This window comes from Ursus arctos, unplaced genomic scaffold, assembly GCF_023065955.2.
Source record: "Ursus arctos isolate Adak ecotype North America unplaced genomic scaffold, UrsArc2.0 scaffold_14, whole genome shotgun sequence".
NCBI classification, from domain to species: Eukaryota; Metazoa; Chordata; class Mammalia; order Carnivora; family Ursidae; genus Ursus; species Ursus arctos.
The window spans coordinates 12,996,525-13,020,783 of NW_026622808.1; the positions used below are offsets into that span (position 1 = coordinate 12,996,525).

Consider the following 24,259-nt stretch of genomic DNA (forward strand, 5'->3'; position numbering starts at 1 on the left):
GCCAGCACAAGCAGGGGGAGGGACATAGGGAGTGGGAGAAGCAGGATCCCCGTAGAGCAGGGAGCCCAACGCAGGGCTCGATGATCCCATGATCCTGGGATCCTGACCTGAGCCCAAGGCAGACACTTCACCAACTGAGCCACCCAGGCGCCCTCTATGTTTAATTTTTAGAAGAACCGCCGAACTGTTTTCCACACCTGCCCCATTTCACATTCCTGCCCCGCTGCGTGCGGAGGTCCGGCCTTCTCCGGGCACCGGCCACAGCTCCATCCACTCGGCCACAACTCCATCTGCTTGTGCAGTCATCTTCCCTTGAGCACCCGCCCTGGGTCAGCGAGGGGAGGGACCGAGAGGGGAAGCCAGCTGGTCTCTCTGTCTGGGGAGAGGAAGGGGTCGGGCTCCAGTTTTGCCATATCCTCGCCAACATCTGTTATTTCCTGGTTTTTTATGGTACCACATTGCTGGACGTATGGTGTTGGGTCGTAGGATTTGACCTTAAGAACCAACATTGAAAACGCACCCTCGGTGCCCCCCTCACTATTCTCCTCAGGCATCCAGCCTGTCGGCCATCACTTGCTCCTCGGGGCATTTGACCCCCCCCCCCCCCGGGCCCAGGCTGCCTCCAGAGCATAGACAGCCAGCCTGTGGGCATCGCCTGGCCCAAGCCCCTGGGATGGTCCCCTGAGGGGCTGGTCCAAGTGGACATGATGGGGGCAGCCAACAGAGATGAGAGGCTGGGAGCCCTGTGAGGGGGACAGGCAGTCGTGACTCCTCCTGGTTTGCTGGCACTTAGGATCTCCCTTTCCTGGGCTGGCTGCCTTGGGCCCCAAGCAAACACCCTCTCCTGCCCATCTACACAAGGTTAAGAAATAGAAAATCAGGTGATGGGAGGAGCCACTTTCAGTGGGAAGGTCTCTCCCCAGTATCGTGGACTTTGGGGCTGGGTGATTGTCTGGGGGCATCCTGGGCATTGTGGGGGTCTAAACAGCATCTCTCAGCCCACCCACTCCATGCCAGGACTCCCCCAGTCTGGACAACCACAGATGTCCCCAGCCAACAGTCCCTGAGTTAACATGAGGCAAGCACGGCGCTGACCCGGGGCACAGAATTTACGGAGTACTGAAGACCTCAGTGATGAAGATGAATGGCATTTAGTGCAATATTGTAACTTTTTATTTTGTAGAAGATTTTATTTGTTCATTTGACAGAGCCACAGTGAGAGGGAACACAAGCAGGGGGAGCAGCAGGGAGAGGGAGAAGTAGGCTCCCCACTGAGCAGGGAGCCCGATATGGGGCTCAATCCGAGGACCCCAAGACCACGACCTGAGCCGAAGGCAGACGCCCAACCGAGCCACCCAGGGACTCCTGTTTATTTTAAAGTTTATTTCTTCTGTAATCTTGCTACACCTGTGGGCCTCGAACTCTTAACCCTGAGATTAAGAATCACATGCTCTCCCAACTGAACCAGCCAGGTGCCTCCAAAATGTCACGTTTTTAAATAAAGGGTTCCTTGGTGTTGTGGTGAGCTATTTGGAACCCCGAGACAAAAAGAGAGACATGATCCTTTATATGTGTTTTTATGTTGTTTTTAATGGTTAAACCCCCGCCCCCCCCCCGCAACCCAGAACTTAAAGTGGTTGGAAAAGTATTAAAGTTACTGAAAAGTTGTATTAAAACTCCCAATAGTTTAAGCCTAAATACTGCATTTGTAACAGAATCTGAATTAGAATTTTACTTTTCTGACTTTCACGGACACAAGCTCAGCTGTATTTTCATTAAAACTGTAAAACATTATAAAATCACATAAAATAATGGAAAGAGGGCCACAGGTTTCTTTCCACTTCGGGCCACACTGTTCTGCAAGGCCCTGGGGGCTGCGGGATGGCCCAGCCCTGAACCAAGTTGGAAATTGTTAAGTCATGTCAAAGTGGAGGACCCTTCCAAAGTGGCGTGGCCCCAGGAAAGATGCCTCCGGTGAGAGAATGATGTGCAGAGAGGGGTGTCACAAATGCCACTGCTTGTGTGAAAGGTCCAGGTCTGTCCCGAATATGTGTCTTCCCGCACCTCAGTTCTGTGCTGGAGTCGGGGCGTGGGGATGGAAGGACGTGAGGTCGGGGTGGGGCCCTGTGCCGACAGGATTAGTGCGCGAGCACACCTGAAAGCACACATCCTCCTCGTCCCCCGCAGTTGCTTTGGGGGGAAGGCCAGGCAAAGACACAGCCAGAAGGCAGTGGGCAGTCCGCAAGGCAGGATGCGGGAACTCATCAGAAGCAAACCCCGTCAGAACCTCGATCTCAACTTCCAGCCTCCAGAACTGAGAAGATTCAGTTCGGTGGTCTAAGCCCCCCATCCATGGTGTTTCCCAATGGCAGATGACACAACAGTTGTTCTCGCAAATACACTTATACACACACTGTTGCTGGAATTTTCAAGAGGGAGGGAACTGTGCACCATAGATCCTTGTGTACCTGCTCATTTTTGTACCCTTCCTGTGATGGTTTCACTTCTCTACAAGTTTTGGTATTTTTCCTTTCAAAACAGAGCCAAGTTCTCATCCCCTTGAGGGTGGGCTGGATGTGGGGATGTGTTTTCTAACAGGACGTGGAGAAAGTGATGGTGCAAGACTTCTGGGGGAAGGTATAAGACATGTGGCTTCCACCCGCAAAGACGCGAGGCAGCTCCAGCAGCCCCACGGAGAGGCCCACGCCGTGAGGAGCTGAGGCCTGCCTCCGGCCAGCAGCCCCAAGAGGGCACTGGCATGAACTGCTCCCCCCGCCCCGTCCAGCCCCGGTCCAGCCTTCTGATGAGACAGCCCCAGCCGACACCTTGACTGCACCTTCACGAGAGAGCTGGACCCAGGACCACGCAGCTAAATGCCTCCTCAGTTCTCGCTCACAGAAAGGGGGAGGCAATGGGCGTCTGTTTTACACTGAGTCGTGCGGTAACGTCTCAAGGTGGCAAGGCGCATGCTGCGCAGCTGATTACCCATTAAACACCTTCAGTAATCAATTTCTGTCACAGCCACTGACCCCTGGGTCACTCACACCACCACGGCTGCAGTCAAGATAAGCAAGTCCCTAGCATGACCATGTCCAGGTGGGGCAGGTTTCAGAGCAAGGTTTAATGCTGTGTGCATTCAAACATGAAAGCTATTTTCAGAAACAGAGTCCTCAGTCATGCTGTCACTTTCCTTGAAGCCCATCCTGAGGGCGTGGGCTGGCCCGGGCACCGCAGGGGCTCCCACAGGAGGAGACAGCACCGGCAGACACCTGGAGGGGAGACAAGGCAGGGTGAGCACAAGACTCTTGGCTCCTATTCTTGTAGGAAGGGAGGTGCTGAGGGACGAGGAGCTACGCGCACTGTAGCCGGGCTCCAGAATCAAGTCTACCTAGGCCGCTTGGTTGCTGCATGGCCTGGGGCCCATCTGTAGAATGGAGATGTAGGAGGTGCATGCATTCTGGCCTAGCACGTGGTTGGCACACTGGACAGCCCCATCAGAGACAAAGAGAAGAGTCGTTAGGGCTCAAGCAGCACCCCCAGGGAGGCCAGCAGCTGTGGGACAGCTTCCACTTTCCCCATTTGTAAAATGGGGCACCCCTCCGCCACACCCAGGGCTGGGCAGATTGGGATGACAAGCATGGTGTGGGGCACACGGGTCAACCTCCAGGACGAGCACCCCGGGGCACTGCCCATTCCCCAGGCCCACACACCAGGGATGCTAGTTGGCAGCCTAGTGCTGACAGGCAGGATTCTTCTGGGTGAACAGTTCAGGTGAGCCTCCCAGACCTGCCACCCTAGCTTTGGGGGCACGGAGAACCAGCCTCATGGAAGCCCCACTCCTCAGCCAGGTGGGAATCACAGGATTCACCTGCTAACAGCTGCCGAAACTTACCAGAGGGGTCCGAGGAGGGTCAGTTTAATCGTCCTTCTTAAACTTGCCATTGATGTAGGGCACCCAGTCCAGAATGAGCCGCCAGTCCGTGGCCCACACCAGCCCCACAGTGCCCACGGCGCCCCACATGCCCGCTGTGGGCATCCTGCCAGAGAATAGCGGGGGGTCAGGTTCTGCTCGGGGCTCACCCTTCCAGCTGCATCTCTGGGTCTCTCTCCCCCTCGCCTGCCAAGCTTCTGTCTATCCAGCGCCCACCACACACCCGCCTCTCCTGCCCAGTGTATGGACACATCCCTCTGACAACTCCATGGGGTGGGCACAAAGCAAGAGACCCTGAGGCAAATCCACTGCCATCTGCTTTCACACTGGGATCCTCTGAAGGTTTTTTTTGAGGAATCTGCTCAAAAGAAAATTTAAACAACCCAAGTTCATAACCCCCCATTCACGATGGCTCATGTCTGCATGCGGGCACCAACCATGCAGTTTACAGCTGACCCAGGACAGCTATGGGACTGAGGGAGGTGTCAGGGTCGGGGTCTTATAAGGAGCACACAGCACAGGAAGGGCAGGCCACCTCCCCAAGGACACACGGCTGCACGGTGCAGCACGGGGCTGAGTCTCGCTCTCGTTAGAGTCCACAGTGGCTCCCACAATCCCTCGTGATGCTCACGCCCCGGCGCGCCTCCTCCCTCGGAGTGTGACCAGGGCCCGTCTCCGGTCTCTAATAAGCGAGGCTCGCAGAGGTGACCTTAGGAACACAAGCTTCCAGCACAGGTGCTCTGGCTAACACCTATTCTGCGGGGAGCCAGCTGCCACCTGAGCTGCCCTACAAGGGAGTCCGCCAACAATCACATACTTGCGTTTGGAAAGACCCCCCAGTAGAGCCTTTGGAGACTGCAGCCTCCTGAGACGGCGTGGTGGGCCCAGCTCGGGTGTGCCCGCGTTCCTGACCCACTCAAACTGCGAGGGAACACGTGTTTGTGTTTTGACGCTGAGCGGGGCCACCTGTCCTGCAGCCACGGCTAACCACTACAGGGCCCGTGGCCGGCGACGTGCGGCCGGACCACGGTCAGCCACGTGCCTGGGACGCTGGACGGGAGGGTTGCCAGCGCCACTTCCACAGGGGACGAACCACCACCACGTCCCCCACCTGCTGCCCAGTGACAAGCCGCGGCCCCCGCCACCCCATCTGACGCCTGGGCGGGCGCCACGAATCCGGAGGGACCCTTCCCTGCCACCGCGCCACAGCTCCGAGGGTCAGTAATGTCCCAGGAGCTTTCCTCGCCGTCCCGGTAGGCCCCCGGGGAGCCCGAGCCGAGGGCGCTGGACAGACAGCGGGGCGGCCGCGCCCGTCCTTCCAGGTAGGGTGAGGAGCTGGCTCCTACGTGCGCGCCGCCCCGGCCGCCCCGCGCCCGTCCCATCTGGGACCCGGCAGCATAACGGGTGCCGACTGGGGGCAGCGGGGCTGGGGGCACATGCTCACCAGTTTTTGGCCAACTCGCGATAACGCGGGCCCAGGAACCTGCCCAGCATCGCGGCGCGGTCCCCAGCTCAGGGTGACCCCGGCTGCCGCCCGGCCGCTCTACGCAGGCGCGGCGGCCGCAGCGCGCAGGCGCACGGGGAGGCCTCGCCTGGGCAAGCTGCCCGATCGGCGACAGGCGCCTGCGGTTGCTGCGCGCGCAGACCCAGAAGACAGTGCAGTCGCTTCCGGAGAGGGTCGGAAGTCTTCATAGACGCGACGGAGAGTGGGCAGGTCTGGGGGGCGGGGAGGGCCCTGCTGAGGGCGGGACCCGGTGACGGGCAGATGTCTCCGGTGGCGCAACCTGGAGCAGCTAAGGCTGGCCCGCGAAACTTGGCTGGTGATTTTGTGTCTTTATTAGAAGCCATGGCTTTATTTGCAGTTAGGGAAACTGAGGCCCGGCGGGGCAGGGACTTGGCCGGAGTCGCACGGAGGGAAGGGTGCGATCGGAAGCCGCCTCCGGGGCCGTCGGCCGTGCTTCCCCGCCTCCGTGTGCTTCCCGGGAGCCTTCTGTCGCTCCGAGGCCTGGCTCCTGGAGCCGCGAAAGCGAACGGCGCGGTTCGGCTAGCGATGGACCGCCGGGGCGGGCGGGGCCACGCCTGCCGCCGTCGCTGCCTCTGGGGCCGCTGCATCGGGTGCAGGCCCGGAGGTAAGCACCGGCCGGCGCGGGCTCAGCTGCCCCGCCCTGCTGTCCTCCCGGCGCCCCCGCCTCCGTTTCCTGCAAGGCGGCCGTTCCCAGGGGGCTGCAGGCCCTGACCTGGCCCGGGCCACCCGCTGCGCCTGGGTCCCGGCTCCGACAGTTGGAGCCCACGGCCGGGGCACCAGAGCTGCTTGTTCCCGGAGTGGACGTTGTTTCTCGGTCTTTACAGGTGCTCTGGGGATTTGAGCTTGGGATCAGAAGAGATATGTTGGTGGAACCTTACAACACGGGGTGCAGAGGCCATCATGAAGATTGTGGAGAGAGCGGAGAGAGAGTAAAGCTGCTTGAAAAAATGGGGGGGGGGGCGCCTGCTCAGTCAGTTAAGCCCCAGACTCTTGGTTTCAGCTCAGGTTGTGACCTCAGGGTGGTGAGATCGAGCCCCAGGTTGGGCTCTGCGCTCCATGCAGAGTCGGCTTGAGGACTCTGTCTCCCTCTGCCCCTGCCCCTGCTCACGCCCTCTCTCTGTCTCAAATAAATAAAATCTTTTTTAAAAATGAGTAGAGATGGGCATAGAGGCCTGAGGGCTGCAGGTCCGGGACCCAGCAGTTCCTAATGCCTCACGGCTCCTTCCGCTTCCTTAATGTACTTCAGCTCATAAGGCAGAATGTTTCCTTTGAAGTGACCAAATACAAAAACCAGTTTTACTGCATGTTGGATGGCTTCAGGCATGGCTGGATCTAGGAGTCTAGTAATATTTTTACGAATCTCTCTCTGCATCTCTCGCTCTTCTCTTCTCTGTTGTCCTTGCCCTCTGGTGAGCTCTCTCTGAGCAGTAGTGTATGGAGACTCTAGCTCAACGTTCCAGGAGCCTTTGAAGGAAGATGGCACCTCTTTCCCGATCATTGCAGAAAATGCCCTGAGGCTGGTTCTCCTGGGCCTGCTGTGGAGATGGGGCAGAGGTAGCCACTCTCTTAAGAGGACATGGGCTGAAACTGGGGGAGGGGAGGATCGCGGTCTCCGAAGCGGTGGTGGATAAGCAAGAGCTGCGGACCCTCTTCACATTCTGCTGGCCCCCTGCCTCGGCTGCCAGGACTCCCTGTGACATTCCCGTCTGTCCTTTGGGGGGAAACTCAACTCCTTTTCTCTTTTTATTGCTGTGAAATGCATATACCGTACCATTAACCATCTGAAAGGGGCTGTTTCAGTGGCACTGAGCACATTCGCAAAGTTCTGGCGACCTCCGCCCTGTCTCCTTGCAGGAAATTTTCATCACTCCCAAAAGAAGCTCCATTCCATCCCCCTCAGCCGCCACTCACCACCCTTCCCCGGCCCCCAGCCCCACGAGCCCCCTTCCCGTCCCTGGAGGAGCCTGTTCTGGACGTGTCACACACGTGGACTCACACGCCGTGGGGCCTTCTGTGTCTGGTTCCCTCCGTGAACGTCATGAGCTTGGGGTCCGTCCCCGGGCAGCGCGTGTGGGCGCCTGGCTCCTGCTCGTGGCCGAGTTTGTTCCCCTGCGTGGTGGGTGAGTTGTGTTCATCCGTTCAGCCGTTGATGGAGTCTTTCTTTTAAAATCTTTACAACTTATCAAGGTGTATTTGACGCACAAAAATGCACGTACTGAACCTGTACGACTCGGTCCTTGGACACGTGTGTGCCCATGGAACCGCCCCAGGACAGCCGGGGTGCCCGCTGGCGTGTCCTCCTGCTCCTCTAGACCCTCGTGCACCCCCTCCTGGCCCCCACGAGCGCTCGTCTGCATTGTCTAGACTTCCATGGAGGCGTACGGTGTGTTCTTGGTGTCTGGCTTCTCCCACGCAGCGCAGGTAATTCTGAGAGTCCCTGGCGCCTTTCTTTTGCCGAGTCGCATTCCACAGATGGGCGGACCTGTGTGTTGACCCCTCACCTGCTGGAGGGTGTTCGGGTGGTTTCCAGGGTTTGGCCATCACAGCTGTGGTCCGTGAGTAGTCCTGTCCCAGTCTTTGCGTGGACGTCTGTCTTCATCCCTCTGGAGGGGATGTCTGGGGGGCCGGCTGGCTGGCTGCGGGGGGCCCGTGTTGAATTGTGGACGAAACCACTAAGCTTTTTTGTTTTTAGACTGAGCTGTGACTGCTCTAGAAGGTTAGGTCAGTGCCAGGCGCCCAGGCGGCCGCCAGCCAACCCGCTGTGGAGTAGGTGCGCCTGTTGATGTCCCTGCCAGTGAGGCGTGGGGTTCCTGCTGTATTGGGGTGTTTTACCGTTTCAGAAAGGACACACACGCTCCCTGTTCCCCATGGTCACAGCGACAGCTGCATGCTGGGTGGCTTGAAGCAGCAGGGTTTCGCGCTCTCCCCGTGGTGGAGGCCGGAAGCCGCCATGCAGGTGTCACAGGGCTGCACTCCCTCCATGTGTCCCATCTCTGCCTCCGTCATTGTCACCATTGTCACATGGCTTCTCTCTCTTATCAGGATGCTTGTCTTTGATGTAGGACCTATCCTGCTCCAGGATGAGCTCATCTCATGATCTTGAATTACACCTGCAAAGTCCCTTTTCCCAAATAAGGCCCCGATCCCTGGTTCAGGGGTCGGATGCAGGGGTGCTCCTTCCGAGGTGCCACTGTCCTGCCCCCGCGCAGCCTGGTCTCTGAGGGGCTGTCCCTTGTGCGCTGGCCGGGGGTGGTAGGGCTGCCTGGGGTTCCTCAGGCCCGGGCTCCGTGCTCGGAGGGCTGGCCCGGGGCTGGCCAGAGAAGGTCTGTGACAAGCATACAGAGACCTGCACCCTTCGAACGTGCTCAAGACACCATTGCTGTTGCCAAGACGCGGGCACATCCATTGTACCGAGTTTCCCTCCGTTTCCTGCCTCCTGAAGTTCCCTGAGTGGGGCCAAGGTGCTCCCTCCAGAAGTTTCCACGGAGCAGACCCTTGCTGGGATGGGGGGGGGGGGGGAGGCCTCGCTGAAGGAAGATTTTGGCACCGTTGTGACCTATTTTTAAACACCATTTTTGAGGGGCACCTGGCTGGCGCAGTGGGAAGAGTGAGTGACTCTTGACCTCAGGGTTATGAGTTCAAGCCCCATGTTGGGTGTGGAGATTACTTAAAAATAAAATCTTTAAAAAATTTTAAAAATACCTTTTAAAAATGATTTTATTTATTTGACAGAGCACACAAGCTGGGGGAGCGGCAGGCAGAGGGAGAAAGGCTTCCGGCTGAGCAGGGAGCCCGATGTGGGACTCGATCCCAGGACCCTGAGATCATGACCTGAGCCGAAGGCAGACGCTTCACCGACTGAGCCAGCGGGGTGTCCATACACACCTTTTTTGATGGTGTTCACACACCATCCCACTTACACACTTGTGCATAAATCAGTGGGCTATTCTAAGTTTAAAAGATTAATAGGCAGTCTCTCAGGGAGTGGCATTTCCCCGTGAGCCAGTCCCGTGTCCAGCTCCCCAGGACCCTTATTACAAGTTTAGGTGCCCTGCCTGACCTGGGGTGCTTTGGTTCTAGAACATGGAATCGCCACGGGGTTCTCCCTGTCACTCTGGGGCTTTGCTGATCTTGCTCACCCTGGCCCCAGTCAGACCCCTGTTGTGTGTGTCCCCCCCCAAAGAGACACGTTCAGGTCCTGCCTCCCGGGCACCTGTGAATGGGACCTTATTTGGATACAGGAGCTTTGCAAATACATCGGTTCAGGTGAGGTCGTACAGGAGGTGGGAGTGATGCCCTCAGTGACTGCTGTCCTCCTAAGAGGGGAATCTGGACGCAGACGCACGGGGAGGCAGCCACGTGCCACGGAGGCAGGCACTGGAGCGATGCGGCCACACACCGAGGGACACCTGGAGCCCCAGGAGCTGGGAGAGGCAGGAAGGACCCTCCCTGGAGCCTGCAGAGGGAGCGTGGCCCCAGAACGAGAGAGGATAAATCCCCGTGGTTTTAGGCCCCATCTCTGTGTGTGGACGTCCGTGACAGCTGCCCCCGGGGACTCACACCCAGGCCGAGGCCTCCATCCCTGCGCGTGCTGCAGAACCCCGTGCCCCTGCCTGACGTGGCACCCCTCCCGCCTGCCTTCCCCCCTTCTGGAAGCACACAGCAGCCGAAAGATCCAGGGGACAGCTGGGGGGGGGTCATACGATGTCAAATTTATTGCTGCAGTGCAGTTACCTGCGGGACAGTTCTCCAGATCGACTTCGGAGCCTCCTTTGAGACATCCCAGAGAATCCAGCCAGGCGTGCTGACACTCGGGTACAGTTGTCTTAAAAAGTTTTGTTGGAAGACCAGTTACCTTGAGGCATTCGGCACAGTTTTCCCATACTCGGGGCTCCGCCCGTCCCCCAGGACCACTTATGGGTAACACACGGTCCACTAGTAGTCTGGGGCAGAGGCTCCGTGTAAGACCAGAAGCAGAGTAAGAGGAACGCTGAGGCAGGACCCATAAAACCCGCACAGACCAGGGGAGTCACCAAGGAGTTGCTCACCAGCCACCGGCTCCTTGCTGCCCCCTGACCAGTCTGGGCGGAGGTGGGCAGACCCAGTGGAAGGACCCTAGTGACCTCAGGGCTTGGGAGCCAGCCCTGCACGTCCTGCCTGGTGCTCCATTGGCGTGCCCAGCTCCCTGGCCTCGGGGAGTGCCAGTCACCGGGTTGGAGGGCATCAGGCAGCCCCACTGCTCCGGCAGTGGGGTGGGGGGATGCCAGACAGGCCAGTGTGCTGGAGCGAACATGGCCACCCTGGGCGGTGTGTGTGTGTGTGTGTTGGGGGGTGCTATAGGGAAAAGGAGCCCAGGAGCCCGGCAGGCCTGACCCCCCTGCCTGGGGGACACATGGATGGGCCAACTGTCCTGTGTCCCTAGGCCTGCGGGGGCTGCAGGGACAGGGACTTTAAGCCTGGGGCAGTCCTGCGTGGAGTTGGTCCCACTTGGTGATGTGATGGGGAGGCCTGGGAGCTGGGCCTGGGATGTGGCCCACCCTCCTGGTCTTGTAGACGATCAGGTGCAAAGCCTAGGGGCTTTTCGGGGCTTGGGGACCATCACTTGGGTGGGGGTTTCTGTGCTGGCCTGAGCTGTCTGCAGGCCCTTTGCCAGAGATCAGAGAACAGGCTCGGGTCCCCAGGTCAAAAGAACAAAGGACAGGGTGTCTGGGAGTCCCCCCAACATGACGCTCCCGTGGTATGGTCCCTGTGCCCAGCAACGGTGGTCCCGACAAAATCCAGTTTGGGGAGGTCTGCAGACTGTGGGAGAGCAGTTGGTGGGGCTTCGAGGGCCGTGGGGAAGTGCCCGGGGACCAGAGCTACCTTGACGGGGTCCTCAGCAATCCCACGCGGGATGGGCACTGCCTCCCTGCAGACACCCCCCCGCCCCCTTCCCAAGGATGCCCGAAGGAGAACCCCCACCAGGGAAGGCCTGCCCACCACGTCACACCTAGACGAAGCAAAGACCCACCCGAACTCTGAAAGACCAGCGAGGAGACAACACCCGCCATTCCCTGTGTGTGTCAGCGGCTCCCAGAGCGGGGGACCTCAGGTTTACAGCGGGTCTTTTTAATACAACTTTTAATAATCTGGTTGATCATGAAATGCAACGCTCAGTTCTAGAAACAGCAGCAGAAATAGCAAGAGACACGAGACTTTTATACAAAAAATTTGTTGCTTACAAAACATATGCAAAAAAGCTTAAAAAAAAAAAAAGACGAAAGGCATCCTCCTTGCTAATTTTCTAATACATTAAAAAAAATCTCCTAACTAACGTTCTTTATTTTCCTTAAGACACAGGTCAGGCGTAGGCACGATTCACGGCGGCTCCGCGAGAGCGAGCCCATCTTGCTTCTCCCTCCGGCAAGTGGTAGTTTGGACTCTCCCGCGTTTTCTACTTAAGGCATTTTTTCATCTTTTCTGACAAAGTGTATATCTCACTTGCTTTCCGGTTTTGTTTACAAACAAAACAAAACAAAACTGCCCCTTTGGGCCCGAGCCCGGGCTGCGGTTTCAGGATCCATCAGGAAAGTCCCAAGGCGTCAAGGCGGTGAGACCCAGGGGTGGGGGCTGCAGGCCGGGGAGGGAGAGCCCCCGTGCCTCGGAGCCCCCCCCACCCCGGCCCCGGGGTGGCACGGGCTCAGTGCTGACCGCAGGCGTGCATGCGGCAGGGACCGGGCCGGGTCACTGGTCCCGCTTGGCGCCCCTTCTCACATGTGCCCCGCGGGGTTGTGGGCCTCGCTCAGGCCCGGGTGGGCGGCTGAAAGCACCATCTGGGGGTCTCCGACCACGCCCGACGCCTTCTCCTCTTCTCGTCGCTTCAAGCAAGCCGCTTTGGGGTTCAGGTTACGCTCTGGGGGGAGGGGGAGAGCCATGTGGGAGAGGGTCCCTTAGAGAGGTAGCAGGCGCGGGGGCCCGAGTGCTCCCGCCGAAATGCGGACGGAGCGCCCGGAGCCGGCACGCAGAGCCGCCCGAGGCCTGCTCGTGGGGCGGGGGGGGGGGGCCGGGGACGCCCGGCCTGGGGGCCTACCTCGCACCTGCCGCTCCAGGCCCAGGATGACCTGCACGGCCTGCTGCAGGATGAGCAGCTTGGTCTGCGCCTTGTCCGACTGGAGGTGCAGCTGGCACATGCGCCCCAGCTCCCGGAAGGCCTCGTTAATGTCCCGCACGCGCACCCGCTCCCGCGCGTTATTGGCCATGCGCCTCTCCCGGTCCCTCAGGTCTTTCTCCTCCAGGGACAGCACCTCCTCCGTACTGCTGAGTCACAGCACCGGGGCCTCCGTTAGTGAGGAGCCGGGGCGGCGGGCAGGCCAGCGCCTGCGACTGTGTGCGTGTGCGCGCGTGTCGGGACGGTGTGCTCCCCTGTGCGCACGGCAGGGCGCCCGTCTGTGGACACCTGGGACCCGGCCGCGGGCCAGGCTGTGTGTGTGACGCCCAGAGGAGACGGCGTGTGACTGACTGTTCCCAGGGATGGAGGGAGGGCCCTGAGTCCGCATCTGGGAATCTGCGGGAGCTGGACTGTGTCCCTTGTCCCCCGCCCAAGGACGGGCCAGGAGGGCAGGGGAGACCCAGCGCCCCGCCTGGGGTGATCTTCCCGGTCAGCGCAGTGGCTGGCTGGGTTAAGGGAGTGCTAGGCCTGACCTGCCCAGTGTGGGTGGGAGAGGCAGAGAAGACTGCGGCTCAGCAGACAAAGGCCTGACCCCCCACCCCCACCCGCACTGGACTACGGCCACCCCAAGAGCTGGACGTGGAATGGCCACCAGGTACTCCGCGCACGGGCCCCCACTCTGGACTGGGAACGTCGGTTCCCTGGGCCTCTCATCACTACTGTGAACCACCCCATTTGCCCCGGGTGGTGAAGTCACTGAGCACCTGCTGTATACTGGGCCTCGGTCACATACAGGACCCTGGAACAGCTGACACCTGCCCACCAGGTCCAAACCCTGGCTCAAGCCCTACAAACTGTCAGCCACGCGGCTCTGCACAAGTGACTTCACTGTGTCTCATCCTCAGCAGGATGGGGGCAAATCGCAACGGGACACCTGCCATGCCTGGCCTTGAGGAATGTGAAACCCGGCGGGTAAAGGCCCGGCCCTGCTGTGCGGCCCACGAGGCAGCCGCGGAGCCAAGGCACTTGCATGTGGGCAGCTCCCGGGGGCCCTATCCTGCTCCCACAGTGGCGGTGGGGGGGGGTTTGTGCCCTTGTCCACCCACCTGCCCACCTGCCCTTGGGCCTGAGTGGATCCCGCCAGGTGGCGGCAGCGGCCCCCGGAGCCCAGGACAAGCGCGCAGACCAAACTGACAGGCCTGAGGCTGGTGCACCCCTTGGTCCCCTTTCTTCCCTCAAGTCCCAACTAGGGGGCTTTGGGGGAGGAAAGACCCCAAGGTCGCAGCCCTGCCATCCGGGGCTTGGGCAGCAAGTGCGAGGTAGGAGGGGCTGCCGTGGAAGCGGAGGGACGGATGGGCTGGGATGGGGGAGCGGGAGAGGCAGAGAGCAGAGAGGCGGGCGTGGGGAACACGGCAGGGTGCCCGCACCACCATGGAAACACAGAACCCTCAGAGCTGAGGGGACAGCAGGCCGGGGGGGCGAGGGCCCCAGCTCCGGTCCAAGCGACAGCGCTGCAGGAGAGAAAGGGTTAACGGGCGCGCAGGCGTGGGAGGCATTAAGGAAGCAGCTGAGCTGGGGAGCCAAGTCACATGGGGGCCTTTCTGAATCCTCACCTGGCCCTGGGAAATGGGGTGGGGGGTGAACCCCACCTGTAGATGGGGGCTGATGGGCTGAAGTGGCCCCACAAGGATGTGTCTGTTTGGAGCGACAGTGACCTCTGGCCCCGGGGCCTCAGCCAGAGGGCTACAGCCTTCCCGAGAAAGAAGGGCTGGGGTGGGCGGGGATCCCCGGGGTCCAGGGATGGAATTCAGAGCATAAGTGCCCAGGTCTGCAGAGCTGGGGGGTCCAAAGAGTGTCATCCTCCCATTTCCAGAGGGGACACAGGGGCCAGGCTAGGCGGCCCCTGGTCAAGAGAGGGGACAGTGACCGTAGTGGGGGAGCTCACAGCAGGGCAGGATGGTCACGGCAAGGAGAGAGACAGTCACAGCGGGCAGGACGGTCACTGCAGGGAGAGGTCGCAGCAAGGAGGACGGTCATTGCAGGAGGGGGACAGTCACAGCAGGGGAGGCCGGCTCCAGGAAGTGGGGGGAGAGCGAGGGCAGCAGTGGCGGGGGAGGGGAGCGGCGCCCCCACTGACCTCGCACCTGCTGCTCCAGATTCAGGATGACCGACACGGCCTGGTGCAGGATGAGCAGTTTGGTCTGGGGCTTCTCACTGTTGAGGTGCAGCTGGCACATGCGCCCCAGCTCCTTAAAAGCCTCATTGATGTCTCGGACCCGCAGCCGCTCCCGCGCGTTATTGGCCACCCGGCGCTCCTTCTCCCGCTCAGCCTTCTGCTCTGGGGGGAGAAGGTCGTCCTCGTCCTCGTCCGGGCTATGGGGGGGGGGGGCCCGGGGGGCCAGAGGGAGACAGTGAGGCGGGGGGGCAGGCGGAGGGGCCCGCCGACGGCCTCGCGGTGTGGGCGCCGTGTGCGTGTCTGTGTGAGTGTGCGTGCGTCCTGACGGGCGGGGCGGGGGCCGAGGACGGGCTGGCACCTGGTCCGAGTCCGGGGGGGCTTCAGCTCCTTCTTCTCCTCCTCTGAGTTGTCAGCCACGGAAGTGTTCTCCTCGTCCTCCTTCTCCTCCCGTTTGATCTCACTGGCACCTGAGACAGCCCCAGCGCGCCCGAGTCCTGCAAGGGGCCTGGGCTTAGCGTCCGGGCACCTCCAGGGCCACCTGACAAATCCCTTTCACCCCTGGTGGGAGGCAGAGTGAGCTCTCTGGCGAAAGCCAGGCCTTCATTTGCAAAAACAAACAAAAAACAAAAAAACCACCCCAAACAAACCAACAAAACCCAACAATAAAACAGAAAACACAGCTAGAATCAGGTCCCCACCTGCCGCCACACAGTCACCAGTTCCAGACTAAAATCTGACAACCTTTAGAAGAAAGTGCGTGGAAATCCTGCTGTGACTGGGAGGTGGGGACCACCTCAAGTACTAAAAGAGCTGTTCTTCAAAGAAGAAACAAACTGGTCAACTGGACTGTAACCTAATTGAGAATTGCTGATTAGCAGGACACCAGCAAGGAAAGAAGAGACGCCCTAGACTAGAAAATACGTGTCCTACATAAACCAGTGAAGGGTTCGTCTTCGTGATACGTAAAGAAGTCCTACAAATCAACAAAAAAAGGATGATGAGCTCAACGTGAAAATAGGGAAAGCTCCCAAATGGGCGATTCAGAGACAAGGAAGCGGATGTGCCCACGTGGAGATCTGCTTCATTGCATCCGTAAACCGAGGAAATGCAAATCGGGACCCATGAAGCTGGCGGAACGACAGCCCGACAACCTGAGGTACTGCCGGTGGGAGGGGACTGGCACAGCCAGTGCGGGACAGCCTGGCGTTATCTGGAGAAGGTGGACACATGCACAGCCCCAAACCCCACAACCTGGAATCACACCCGACAGAATCTTGTGCACACTCTGGAGACACGTTCTAGAACGTTCCAGAAAGCACCTAGCACAAAAGCAGAGTCGGAAACTAACATCCCACATCAGGGCCAGGGCCCATCCTCAGCCATTGGCAGCAAGGTGGCCCTCGCCCCCAACGTGAAACATACTAGCCAGATGCCAATTTTACAAAAGCCCAAAACCACGTAATGAAATACAGGGTTTGAAATCACACAGCAATGCTGAACTCGACACTCTGTGATAGCAAACCACGCACCAGGAATGGGGTCTGGGCTTGGCCACAGATGAACTGGGAGGACAGGGCAGGGGAGGAGGGGAGGGAACCTGGGATAAGAGATTCAGCTCAGGAAACCCTGGCCCCACACCACGGACATCAAGGCGTCCTAGGCACTGAGGGGTCGAGCAGCACCCTGGCCCCACCCACTCAGTGCCAGGAGCCCCTCCCCCAGTCACAATGACTGTAGTGTCCCAGAGAGACCCCTGGCGTGATAAAAGTGATAAAAATCAAGAAACACAGAGCAACAATGGCTGTCAAGCTCAGGCTGGCTTTGGGGTGTGGGGAGGCTGGGATGGGGAGGGTCCCTGGGCGGGACAAGAGAAGCTGCCCTGACGTAGGGTGCGTGGGGGGGTCCTGGGGGCTCGGGACACCAGGCAGTGTGGTGCTGTGCACACGGCACTGGCCCGGCAGAACCCCGGCCAGCCACGGTTGCCCCCACAGTGGCAGAGTCCCTGTCCACGCCCCTGGGACTGGCCGCCACGAGACCCTCACTGGCCCATCACCACCTCTTCCCTCCAGCCTCGTGCCAAGTGCCGTCACCTCCTTGGTGTTCTCCTAGAAAATTCACGGCCCACGGCCACTGGCCACCACACTGACCCCGTGTTGCTCCAGCGTGGGTCCTCACCTCAGGGGGCCCGACACAGCTCCTGACACCTTGGGAGCAGTCCCCCTCCCCCGGCAGCACGACGCTCAGGCTGGGGCTCCACTCTGCTCGCTCTGCCTGGTGACCCTGCCCACAGTCCTGGCTCTGAGCTCCACCAAGTGCCCAGGATGCCTGGATCGCACCCTCCCTGAACTGCAGACCTGAATCCCACCTCCACACCTGCAAACCCTGTGGGCTCTCTGCCCTCGGAATACCCAGAACTCGCCCCCCCCCACCCGACCCACACAGTCCCTTCCAGCAGTGGCCTCAGCTACCACACAACACCTGCTCTGCCCAGTCTCCCTGCTGCCACCAGAGGGAGCCTGTGGGCACTGAGTAGGGCAGGGCACCGCTCTGTCCACAGCCCTCCAAAGCCCCCAGGTTGCTTGGGGTCAAAGCCCAAGTCTTCCCACACCCACGGGACCCCACGTGACTTGCCCTGTCACCTCCCTGACCTCACCCCCCCCTTCCAACACAGGGCTCCCCACTACTGCAGCACACCAGGCACGGGCTTGCCCCAGAGCCGTTGCGCGTGTCACCCAGGCGCCTGTCTGCTTCTGCTAGGCCCAGCTCGCGCAAATGTCACAGTCTTGCCCTGTCACCATCTTTAAAACTACAAGCACCCCTGCACCCCCTCCCCACTTTCCCCTAGCACCCTTCCTTCTGCATATAGTCCACTGTCGGTCACCCCCCAGGGACAGGCTCTTTGTGTTATTCCCAGTTTACTGCCCCAGGGCCTACCCGAGCCCCAAGCACCCAGCTGATCCTGACCACGCAGAGGCCGGCTGAGCGGCAGAAACAAAACCCCTGAACAAGCGAAGGCTGAGGCCCGGGCTCCGCCTCCCTCCAGGAAGGACCTGACAGGCTGACTTTGCTGGCCTCCCGAAGGGGTTCCCCGTGCAGGGTGAAGGGGATGCTGTGTATGGTGAGGGAGCCTACCCCAGTGCCTGGCGGACTGCAGGCCCCTGGCCTAGCCTGGCAGCTCTCAGTCCCTCTGTGATGAGCCCTAGGTCACCGTTTTCCACAGAAGTCACAACATCGTGTAGGGGCACACCACCCTCTGGCCAGGCTGGCTCAGGGCATCAGGGCACAGGCGACCCCGGGGTGCCAGCCACCTCTTCCCCGGCCCCAACACCGAGGCTTACCACTGTAGGAGTCCGGTGGCCGAGCAAGGTCAGGGAGGGTGCTGGGCTGGCTGGGGAGGGCTACGTGGTTGGCCATGAGACCACCACTGCCCGCGAGGCTGTCTTCCGAGTGGCCGCCTCCCACCTGCGGACAGCGGAGTGGGCTCGTCAGTCAGGGCGGGCCCGCCTTGACCCCCCGCCCAGCCCCCCCTCAAACAGCACTCACCAGGCCAGCGTGTCGCCCGCCCAGTGGCATGACGGGGCCGGCAAAGCCCGAGGCCAGAGCTCCGTGGCCAGGCAGCAGCCCGTGCACGTCGGCCGCCGTGCCCACCGCATGGCTGCGCAGCACGTGGATGGCCTCGTCCAGGTGGTCCTCCATCTTGTTCTGCTGTGGGGCGGAGGAGGGGGCGGTCAAGGGCTCGGGCCTCTAGGACCCTGCACGGCCCCGCGTGGCCTGGCGTAGAATGTGTGCCTTTGCTGGCTAACCAGGCCACGGTGACAGCTCTGGACCTTGTGCCCGACACATACATTCCACCAGTCACGGGAGGCCTAACAGCTCTTGTGGGACACCGTTTCCAAGTCCTGTAAACCGGCCACAGCAGACATGCTGAGCCGCCCTCCTGGGCCACCTCCCCCACCCCAGGGTCCACGTGAAAATCGTACCCACGTGTACCATGCCCCCCACTCCAGGCACTCCCGTGAGGGGGGCACCCCCTCCCCTGCCACATGTACCCACGAGGGACAGCCACCGCCCAGCCCCGGAAGGCTGGGGCAGGAAGCTCACCAGGCTGTGAAGACCCCCATCATAGCTAGGCGATAAGGCACCGGGGGCTCCTGGTCGGGGCCACTGCGACGTCCCTGGAAGAGGCAGGCGGTGCATCAACAGTCGTACCTGGGCCTGGGTGTCCAAGCAGCCCGACCCAGAGGCAGAGGCTGGGCGGGCAGTGGGCCGAGGGGCCTGCGATGCCGGGGCTGGCCACACGGGGGCCCCCACGCCCACAGCGCCTATGGAGTCAGTCCTGGCCAGGCCAGCCAGGCAGTTACTGGGAACCCACTCACAGGTTCCCGCTCCAAAATCCACGCCCCACTTCCCATGGGGAAGGCAGCCCAGCAGCGCACGTGGTAGGTGCCCCAGGGGCCAGCCTGCCGTACCAGCGGCCAGAGCCAGAACAGGGCAGAGGTTCACCCCAGGAGCCCTGCATGGGCCAGGGTGAGGTGAGGGTCCCGGAGGACTTGTGCTGCAGAGGTGAGGCCCTGCGGAGTTTCTAATAAAACCACCTGGCATTCCAGGAACCTCACCATGAGCTGACCCCCAAGTAGGTCTTTTTGGGGACAGGAGGACCTGGCTCCCTTGGCAGGGCCAAACACAGGGCATGCAACTTGTGCCTATTACATACCGGGTGGACGAACGCCAAGCTGTCCATGTTTGGGGGTCCAGGTGGGGGTCTCAGCCTGTTACTCTGGCTCTTGGACCCTCTGCCCTGCCCCTGCGAGGTCCCACCTGCCCCTGACTGTTCGCACAACGTAGACTGGCCTGGAGACCGCCCCCTCCAGAGAGCCTTCCCCGGATGCCCAGGGGAATGTGGGCCCCGAGGCAGGAGGTCCACCCAGCTCCCCACCCACTCATGGCTACAGACAGCACATGCAGCCCCCTCGACAGACCTGCTAGGCCCTGTGGGGAGCCCACGGGGGTCGAGGGGCTGGAGGAGAAGTTATTGCTTGAGTGATCGGGAGAGTAGATCTGCACCAGGGGCGAGAAGAAAGACAGGCCACCAGACGGGGGTGAGGGGCGAGCTTCTCGGGCTCAGCAGCCCAGCCACCCCTGCTGCCCCAGGGCCCGCGCCTCACCGAGGCCAACGCCTTCCCCAGGGCGTCCCCGGAGCTGCCGGCAGGTGTTCCGCGGGAGCCTGGGGGGTTAGAGACAAGTGAAGCTCAGACTCAGGGCAGGGGCGTCCCCAGCATGCGGGCCCAGCTTGGATGCCCCTGCCCTGGCTGACAGGGGGCTCCCAGATGTATTTGCCCAGCACACACGCCCTCACCCAGCACTGGGCAGCCCCTGATTTTGGCCGAGTAACGGCCTGGAGTCCTGCCGCCACGGGGGCTCTACTGACAGGCAGGTAGGCTACAGGAACCGAGGAGCGATTTCCCTTTGAGCCTCTGTTTGCCCAAATGTAAACTGGGGACCCATGTTTGAAAAGGCCATTTCCTAACATCACAGCTGTGGCCCAAAGAGCCTGAGCTGATGTGCAGGGCAGGCCCCAAGAGAGGAAGGACGTGAGCGACGAGGGCCTGACTCTGCACCCAGCCAGGTTTCAAGCTTGGGGGGGCCCTATCTGGAAGTGGGGAGAAGGGGGCCAGTACCCATGAGGCTGTCGGCCCCGCTGACAGGGGGCGTGTGGCTGGAGATGCTGCCGTAGGCGGCCGTGGGGGCTGCGGAGAAGGTGGGCACTGCTGGAAGCCCGCCATTGACCTCCGTCCCGTGCAGCTGGTAGCCCTGCGGGCGGGGAGGAGGGTCACGGGGGAGCCGTCGGGGGGCTGCCCACACGCCCGCCCCCGCCCCGCCCGTCACGCAGGCCTACCATGCGCTCGTGCTGGTGCAGGCTGCCAAACCCACCACTGCTGCCACTACCCACGGAGCTGCCACCAGCTGGCGGGAGGGGCAGGGGGGACGAGCCCCCGCCCAGCATGGGCCCGAAGCCTGCCTGGCCCGAGGGACTCCAGAGCTCGGCTGAAGGGTGCAGGCTGCCATCTGTGGAGGGGCAGATGGTGAGGGGACGGGGGCAGAGGGACCTGGAGCCCCCCCCCCGTCTCAGGTGAGCCCCCACGCACCTGCCATGTAGAAGGGGGGGGGATAGGCGCTGCTGGGGGTCTTGGTAGATGGATAGGCGGTACTGTCCCTGCCATAATCATCACCTGAGCTGGACGGGTACACCTGCAGACGAGCAGATGTGGTCAACAGGAGGGGCCAAGTGGGATGGGGGGGGTCCCTGTCCCCAGTCTTGCCGCCACCCACCACCCCATCGCTCTGTGCCGTTCTAACCCTTCCCCTGGCCCAGCACACGAGGCTCTGGTGGCGTCCTCCCTCCTGCTCTGTCTCCACCTTCCATCTCCTGCCCGCCCCCTGCCCCCAGTCCCAGACCCTGTACCTGAGGCCGGTGCAGACTGGACCCCCCACCAAGAATGCTTCCCCCCCTCCTTCATCCAGCCAACTCCTCTTGATCGTCAGGACCTAGCTGTGATGCCCCCGGCCCTTCCTTCTTCCCTGCTCCCCCCGTACTGGAACCCCCAAGGCCCCAGCCTGCTCCCCCCGTACTGGAACCCCCAAGGCCCCAGCCTGCTCCCCCCGTACTGGAACCCCCCAGGCCCCAGCCTGCTCCCCCCGTACTGGAACCCCCCAGGCCCCAGCCTGCTCCCCCCGTACTGGAACCCCCCAGGCCCCAGCCTGCTCCCCCCGTACTGGAACCCCCAGGCCCCAACCTGCTCCCCCGTACTGGAACCCCCCAGGCCCCAGCCTGCTCCCCCGTACTGGAACCCCCAGGCCCCAGCCCTGGAGGAACATCTTGCCCTCGCCGCTCTAGAGCAGCAAGCTGGGTGAGAAGTTCTAGGATCATGGAGACTCTGAGCAGCCGGCACTGCCTGGGGCTGAGGCCTAGGCCAGACAGCCAGCAAAGTGCCGGGATCGGCTAGCTGTGCCTGCCCTGGCAACGGAGTGGAAGCAGGGGGAGTGCCCGTGGGTGCTCTGCTCTGAGGTACCAGGGAACTGGGGTGGGGGCTCCGATGGGGGAAGCAGAGGGTCGATGACATCATGCATCAGATCTTCAAAGAGCCTGACCCGCACCTCCCAGCAGCAGAGCAGAGTGCCAGCCCTGACTCGGACCCTGGGGCCTACTGCAGTGTGGCTCGGCCCACAGGGCTTGTGTCCAGCCCAGGGGCTCAGGGGCTCCTCCTGGAGGCCAGCACGGGAGCCAAGCAGAGAGAGTGGTGGCCAGCGGGCGACCCCAGCAGATCGCCTCTCCTCCCCGTGAAGAACTGCCGGAGCACGGCACAGTGAGCCCCTCCAGGCCCAGCGCCAACGGCCAGGCAGCAGGGGCGGGGACCCTGTGAACCTGGACCCCCAGGCGCCCCCGAACCACTCCCGCTCCTAGGGCCCCATCACACCGTTCCCTATGTGCCTGCCTTGGCCACAAATAACATCGGGTTCTCTCACAGGAGAAATCTGAGCTAGACCCAAAGAAAAACTTCCCAGACACCCTTAAAGCTGGCTGTCATTGTGACGGCTGCAGGACAGAAGTCACGCACAGCCCAGTGCCTCCCCCACTCCAACACGCTGTGTAAGCCCAGCAGAGAGGGCCCCCGGAGCCTGGGCACTTGGCCTGCGGGACCCCACTCTGTCCACAACTCACCGAGGACGGGAGACCCGGTGGCACCTTCCGGACCTTCTTGGGCTGCGTGTCTGTGAGGAGCAAGAGTGAGCAAGCCGGGTCTGCTGGCTCCCGCCCAGCCCAGCCAGGGACGTGGAGGGCGGGGGTGGGGAAGAAGGGACCCCCGAGCTTTCCTGGTAACCACACGACTAAAACGAGGTCTCAGGCCTATCTGTACAGGTCTGAGGGAGTGTGGAACTGGGGTGCAGGGTCTGCAGCGGGGCATCCCTCCCTGCATGTCCACAGTCACGCCTTCCTGTCGTGGGCCCTGTGCCTGGCAGTTTCCCTCCTCGCTCAACTCAGGGACCCACAATCTCGACTCGCCGGGCTTCTGCAACGGCTCACAGATGCGCGGCCAACAGGGACAGCATGAGTCGCCGACACGTGTGGCCCAGTGGAGGTGGACTGTGCAATGCCCCATGTCGGGTTCTGGAACCCAGAGTCCTTCTTGTGGACTACCGAGCGCCCTGGTTTTTGCAGTTTTGTGTTTTGTGGGTAACACTGCCATTTAAAATGCCCCCCAGCGCAGTCAGAGGTGTGGCTGGTGTTCCCAAGTGTGAGAAGGCTGTGCCACTCGGCGGAGAAAACCCGCATCAGGCCTGAGGCACAGCGTGGCACAGCCCATGGCAGACACTGGGCGAGGCGCGCCCGGGCAGGCACACGCGACGCAGGCCACAGGCCCCCCAGCTGGCAGGGGTGCTGAGGCCAGGAGCGCACATGACCCTGACCTACGAATTCCACCTGGGGCCGCGGGAGAGCGACTCTGCAGGACGCGGCACCGAGGGCACGTACTCCTGTCTCCGTGACCTAGCTGCCCCCACCCCAGCGCCCCACTCACCGAGTCCACTCTCCGCAGCTCTCCGCCGAGGGTGGCTGGGGTAGGAGTAATACTGGGAGCCGCCCTTGGTGCCTGAAGGGGACAGTGGCCCGGGGCTGCCGAGGGCCAGCTCACTGGGCAGGAAGCCAGCCTGGGGGACGAGAGGGGGAGTTTGTCAGAAGGGGCGGGACTGGCGTCCAGCCCAGCCCTGGCTCCCAGGCCCATTCGGCTGGAAAACGCGCAGTGCAAAGGCGGGGGCTGCTCAGACCCCCGTGAGGGGCGACAGGGACCCTCAACGGGAGCGCCCTGCCTGCCCTGCTCGGATGTTTCTCTCATCGAAGACCTCACCGAGCACAAGCCACGTGGTTCCTTTCCTGAATAAAGACTGAGAAAGGAAACTTGCCAACAACCCTGCCGCACCCCTCCAGGAGGCCAGGCGTCAAAGACACCTGCCGGGCTCACTCTGTGCGTACTTTTTTTTTTTTTAAGGTAAAAGGTTTAATTTTGCATATTTTAATTTGAAACAGACTTCCTTTCCTCAAAGCAAAAACAACTGGAGTCCAAGCCAGTTGTGCAGCTGGAGTGAGTGGCAGCCCCATGCCTCGGCCTGCCCACCTGTAAAATGGACACGGGCACTGTGGAGCCAGAGGCGCGCCCTGAAGGCTCTCGTGCACAGGGCCTGTACCCAGCTGGCGCTCAGTCGCCACAAGTGCTACTGCTCGGGATATGACACAGCACGCAGACAGGTGGCGCCTCCTGGGCCGAGGCCTAGCCGCACCGAGGAGTCACGGGGAGGGGGCAAAGGTGGCTGGCCACTGCCCACCCCTGCCGCAGCCTCTCAGGGTCAGCATGGTGAGACCTTCACCTGTGCTGGGTGCCTGCGGGGTAGGCTGCTGGGGGGCGGGGGGGGGAGCAGAACCCTAGG

General features: G+C 61.5%; 2 protein-coding genes and 1 long non-coding RNA gene across 13 annotated transcripts in view; 1 reads left to right on the forward strand and 2 right to left on the reverse strand.

The window, feature by feature from the left end:
* Positions 1-1,150: 1,150 nt before the first annotated feature.
* Positions 1,151-5,497, reverse strand: LOC113242741 (cytochrome b-c1 complex subunit 10). Its single transcript, XM_026480939.4, has 3 exons — positions 5,376-5,497; positions 3,893-4,037; positions 1,151-3,269 (listed from the first exon to the last, which is right to left on the reverse strand). Exons 1-2 carry the CDS (start codon positions 5,423-5,425, stop codon positions 3,917-3,919), a joined length of 171 nt encoding a protein of 56 aa, XP_026336724.1. The 5' UTR covers positions 5,426-5,497; the 3' UTR covers positions 1,151-3,269; positions 3,893-3,916.
* Positions 5,444-9,155, forward strand: LOC130543583 (uncharacterized). Its single transcript, XR_008959045.1, has 2 exons — positions 5,444-6,060; positions 6,281-9,155. It is a non-coding gene; the product is annotated as an uncharacterized LOC130543583 (long non-coding RNA).
* A 2,406-nt stretch (positions 9,156-11,561) lies between these two features.
* The window catches only part of TCF3 (transcription factor 3), a 33,862-nt gene continuing 21,164 nt past the window's right edge, over positions 11,562-24,259 (reverse strand). The window contains exons 7-19 of one of the 11 annotated variants that reach the window (XM_026480941.4): positions 23,356-23,485; positions 22,500-22,549; positions 20,926-21,028; positions 20,676-20,845; positions 20,458-20,590; positions 19,945-20,003; positions 19,759-19,837; positions 18,881-18,954; positions 18,323-18,481; positions 18,118-18,241; positions 15,138-15,273; positions 14,741-14,976; positions 11,562-12,348 (exon numbers count right to left, since the gene is read on the reverse strand). In XM_026480941.4, the coding sequence (XP_026336726.2) occupies positions 12,206-12,348; positions 14,741-14,976; positions 15,138-15,273; positions 18,118-18,241; positions 18,323-18,481; positions 18,881-18,954; positions 19,759-19,837; positions 19,945-20,003; positions 20,458-20,590; positions 20,676-20,845; positions 20,926-21,028; positions 22,500-22,549; positions 23,356-23,485 (1,596 nt within the window). In that variant the 3' untranslated portion in view covers positions 11,562-12,205. Of the gene's footprint in view, positions 12,349-12,525; positions 12,753-14,740; positions 14,977-15,137; positions 15,274-18,117; positions 18,242-18,322; positions 18,485-18,880; positions 18,955-19,758; positions 19,838-19,944; positions 20,004-20,457; positions 20,591-20,675; positions 20,846-20,925; positions 21,029-22,499; positions 22,550-23,355; positions 23,486-24,259 lie in introns of those variants that run through there. The other 10 variants (XM_026480943.4, XM_026480940.4, XM_026480942.4 and 7 more) reach the window with 10 other exon arrangements.

What these genes read in the sequence shown, in the direction of transcription:
- LOC113242741 (XM_026480939.4), bottom strand. Translation starts at nt 5,425, where the DNA reads ATGCTGGGCAGGTTCCTGGGCCCGCGTTATCGCGAGTTGGCCAAAAAC. An exon ending in CGCGAGTTGGCCAAAAACTG is followed by an intron (nt 4,038 to 5,375) that starts GTGAGCATGTGC and finishes ATTCTCTGGCAG; the next exon opens with GATGCCCACAGCGGGCATGT.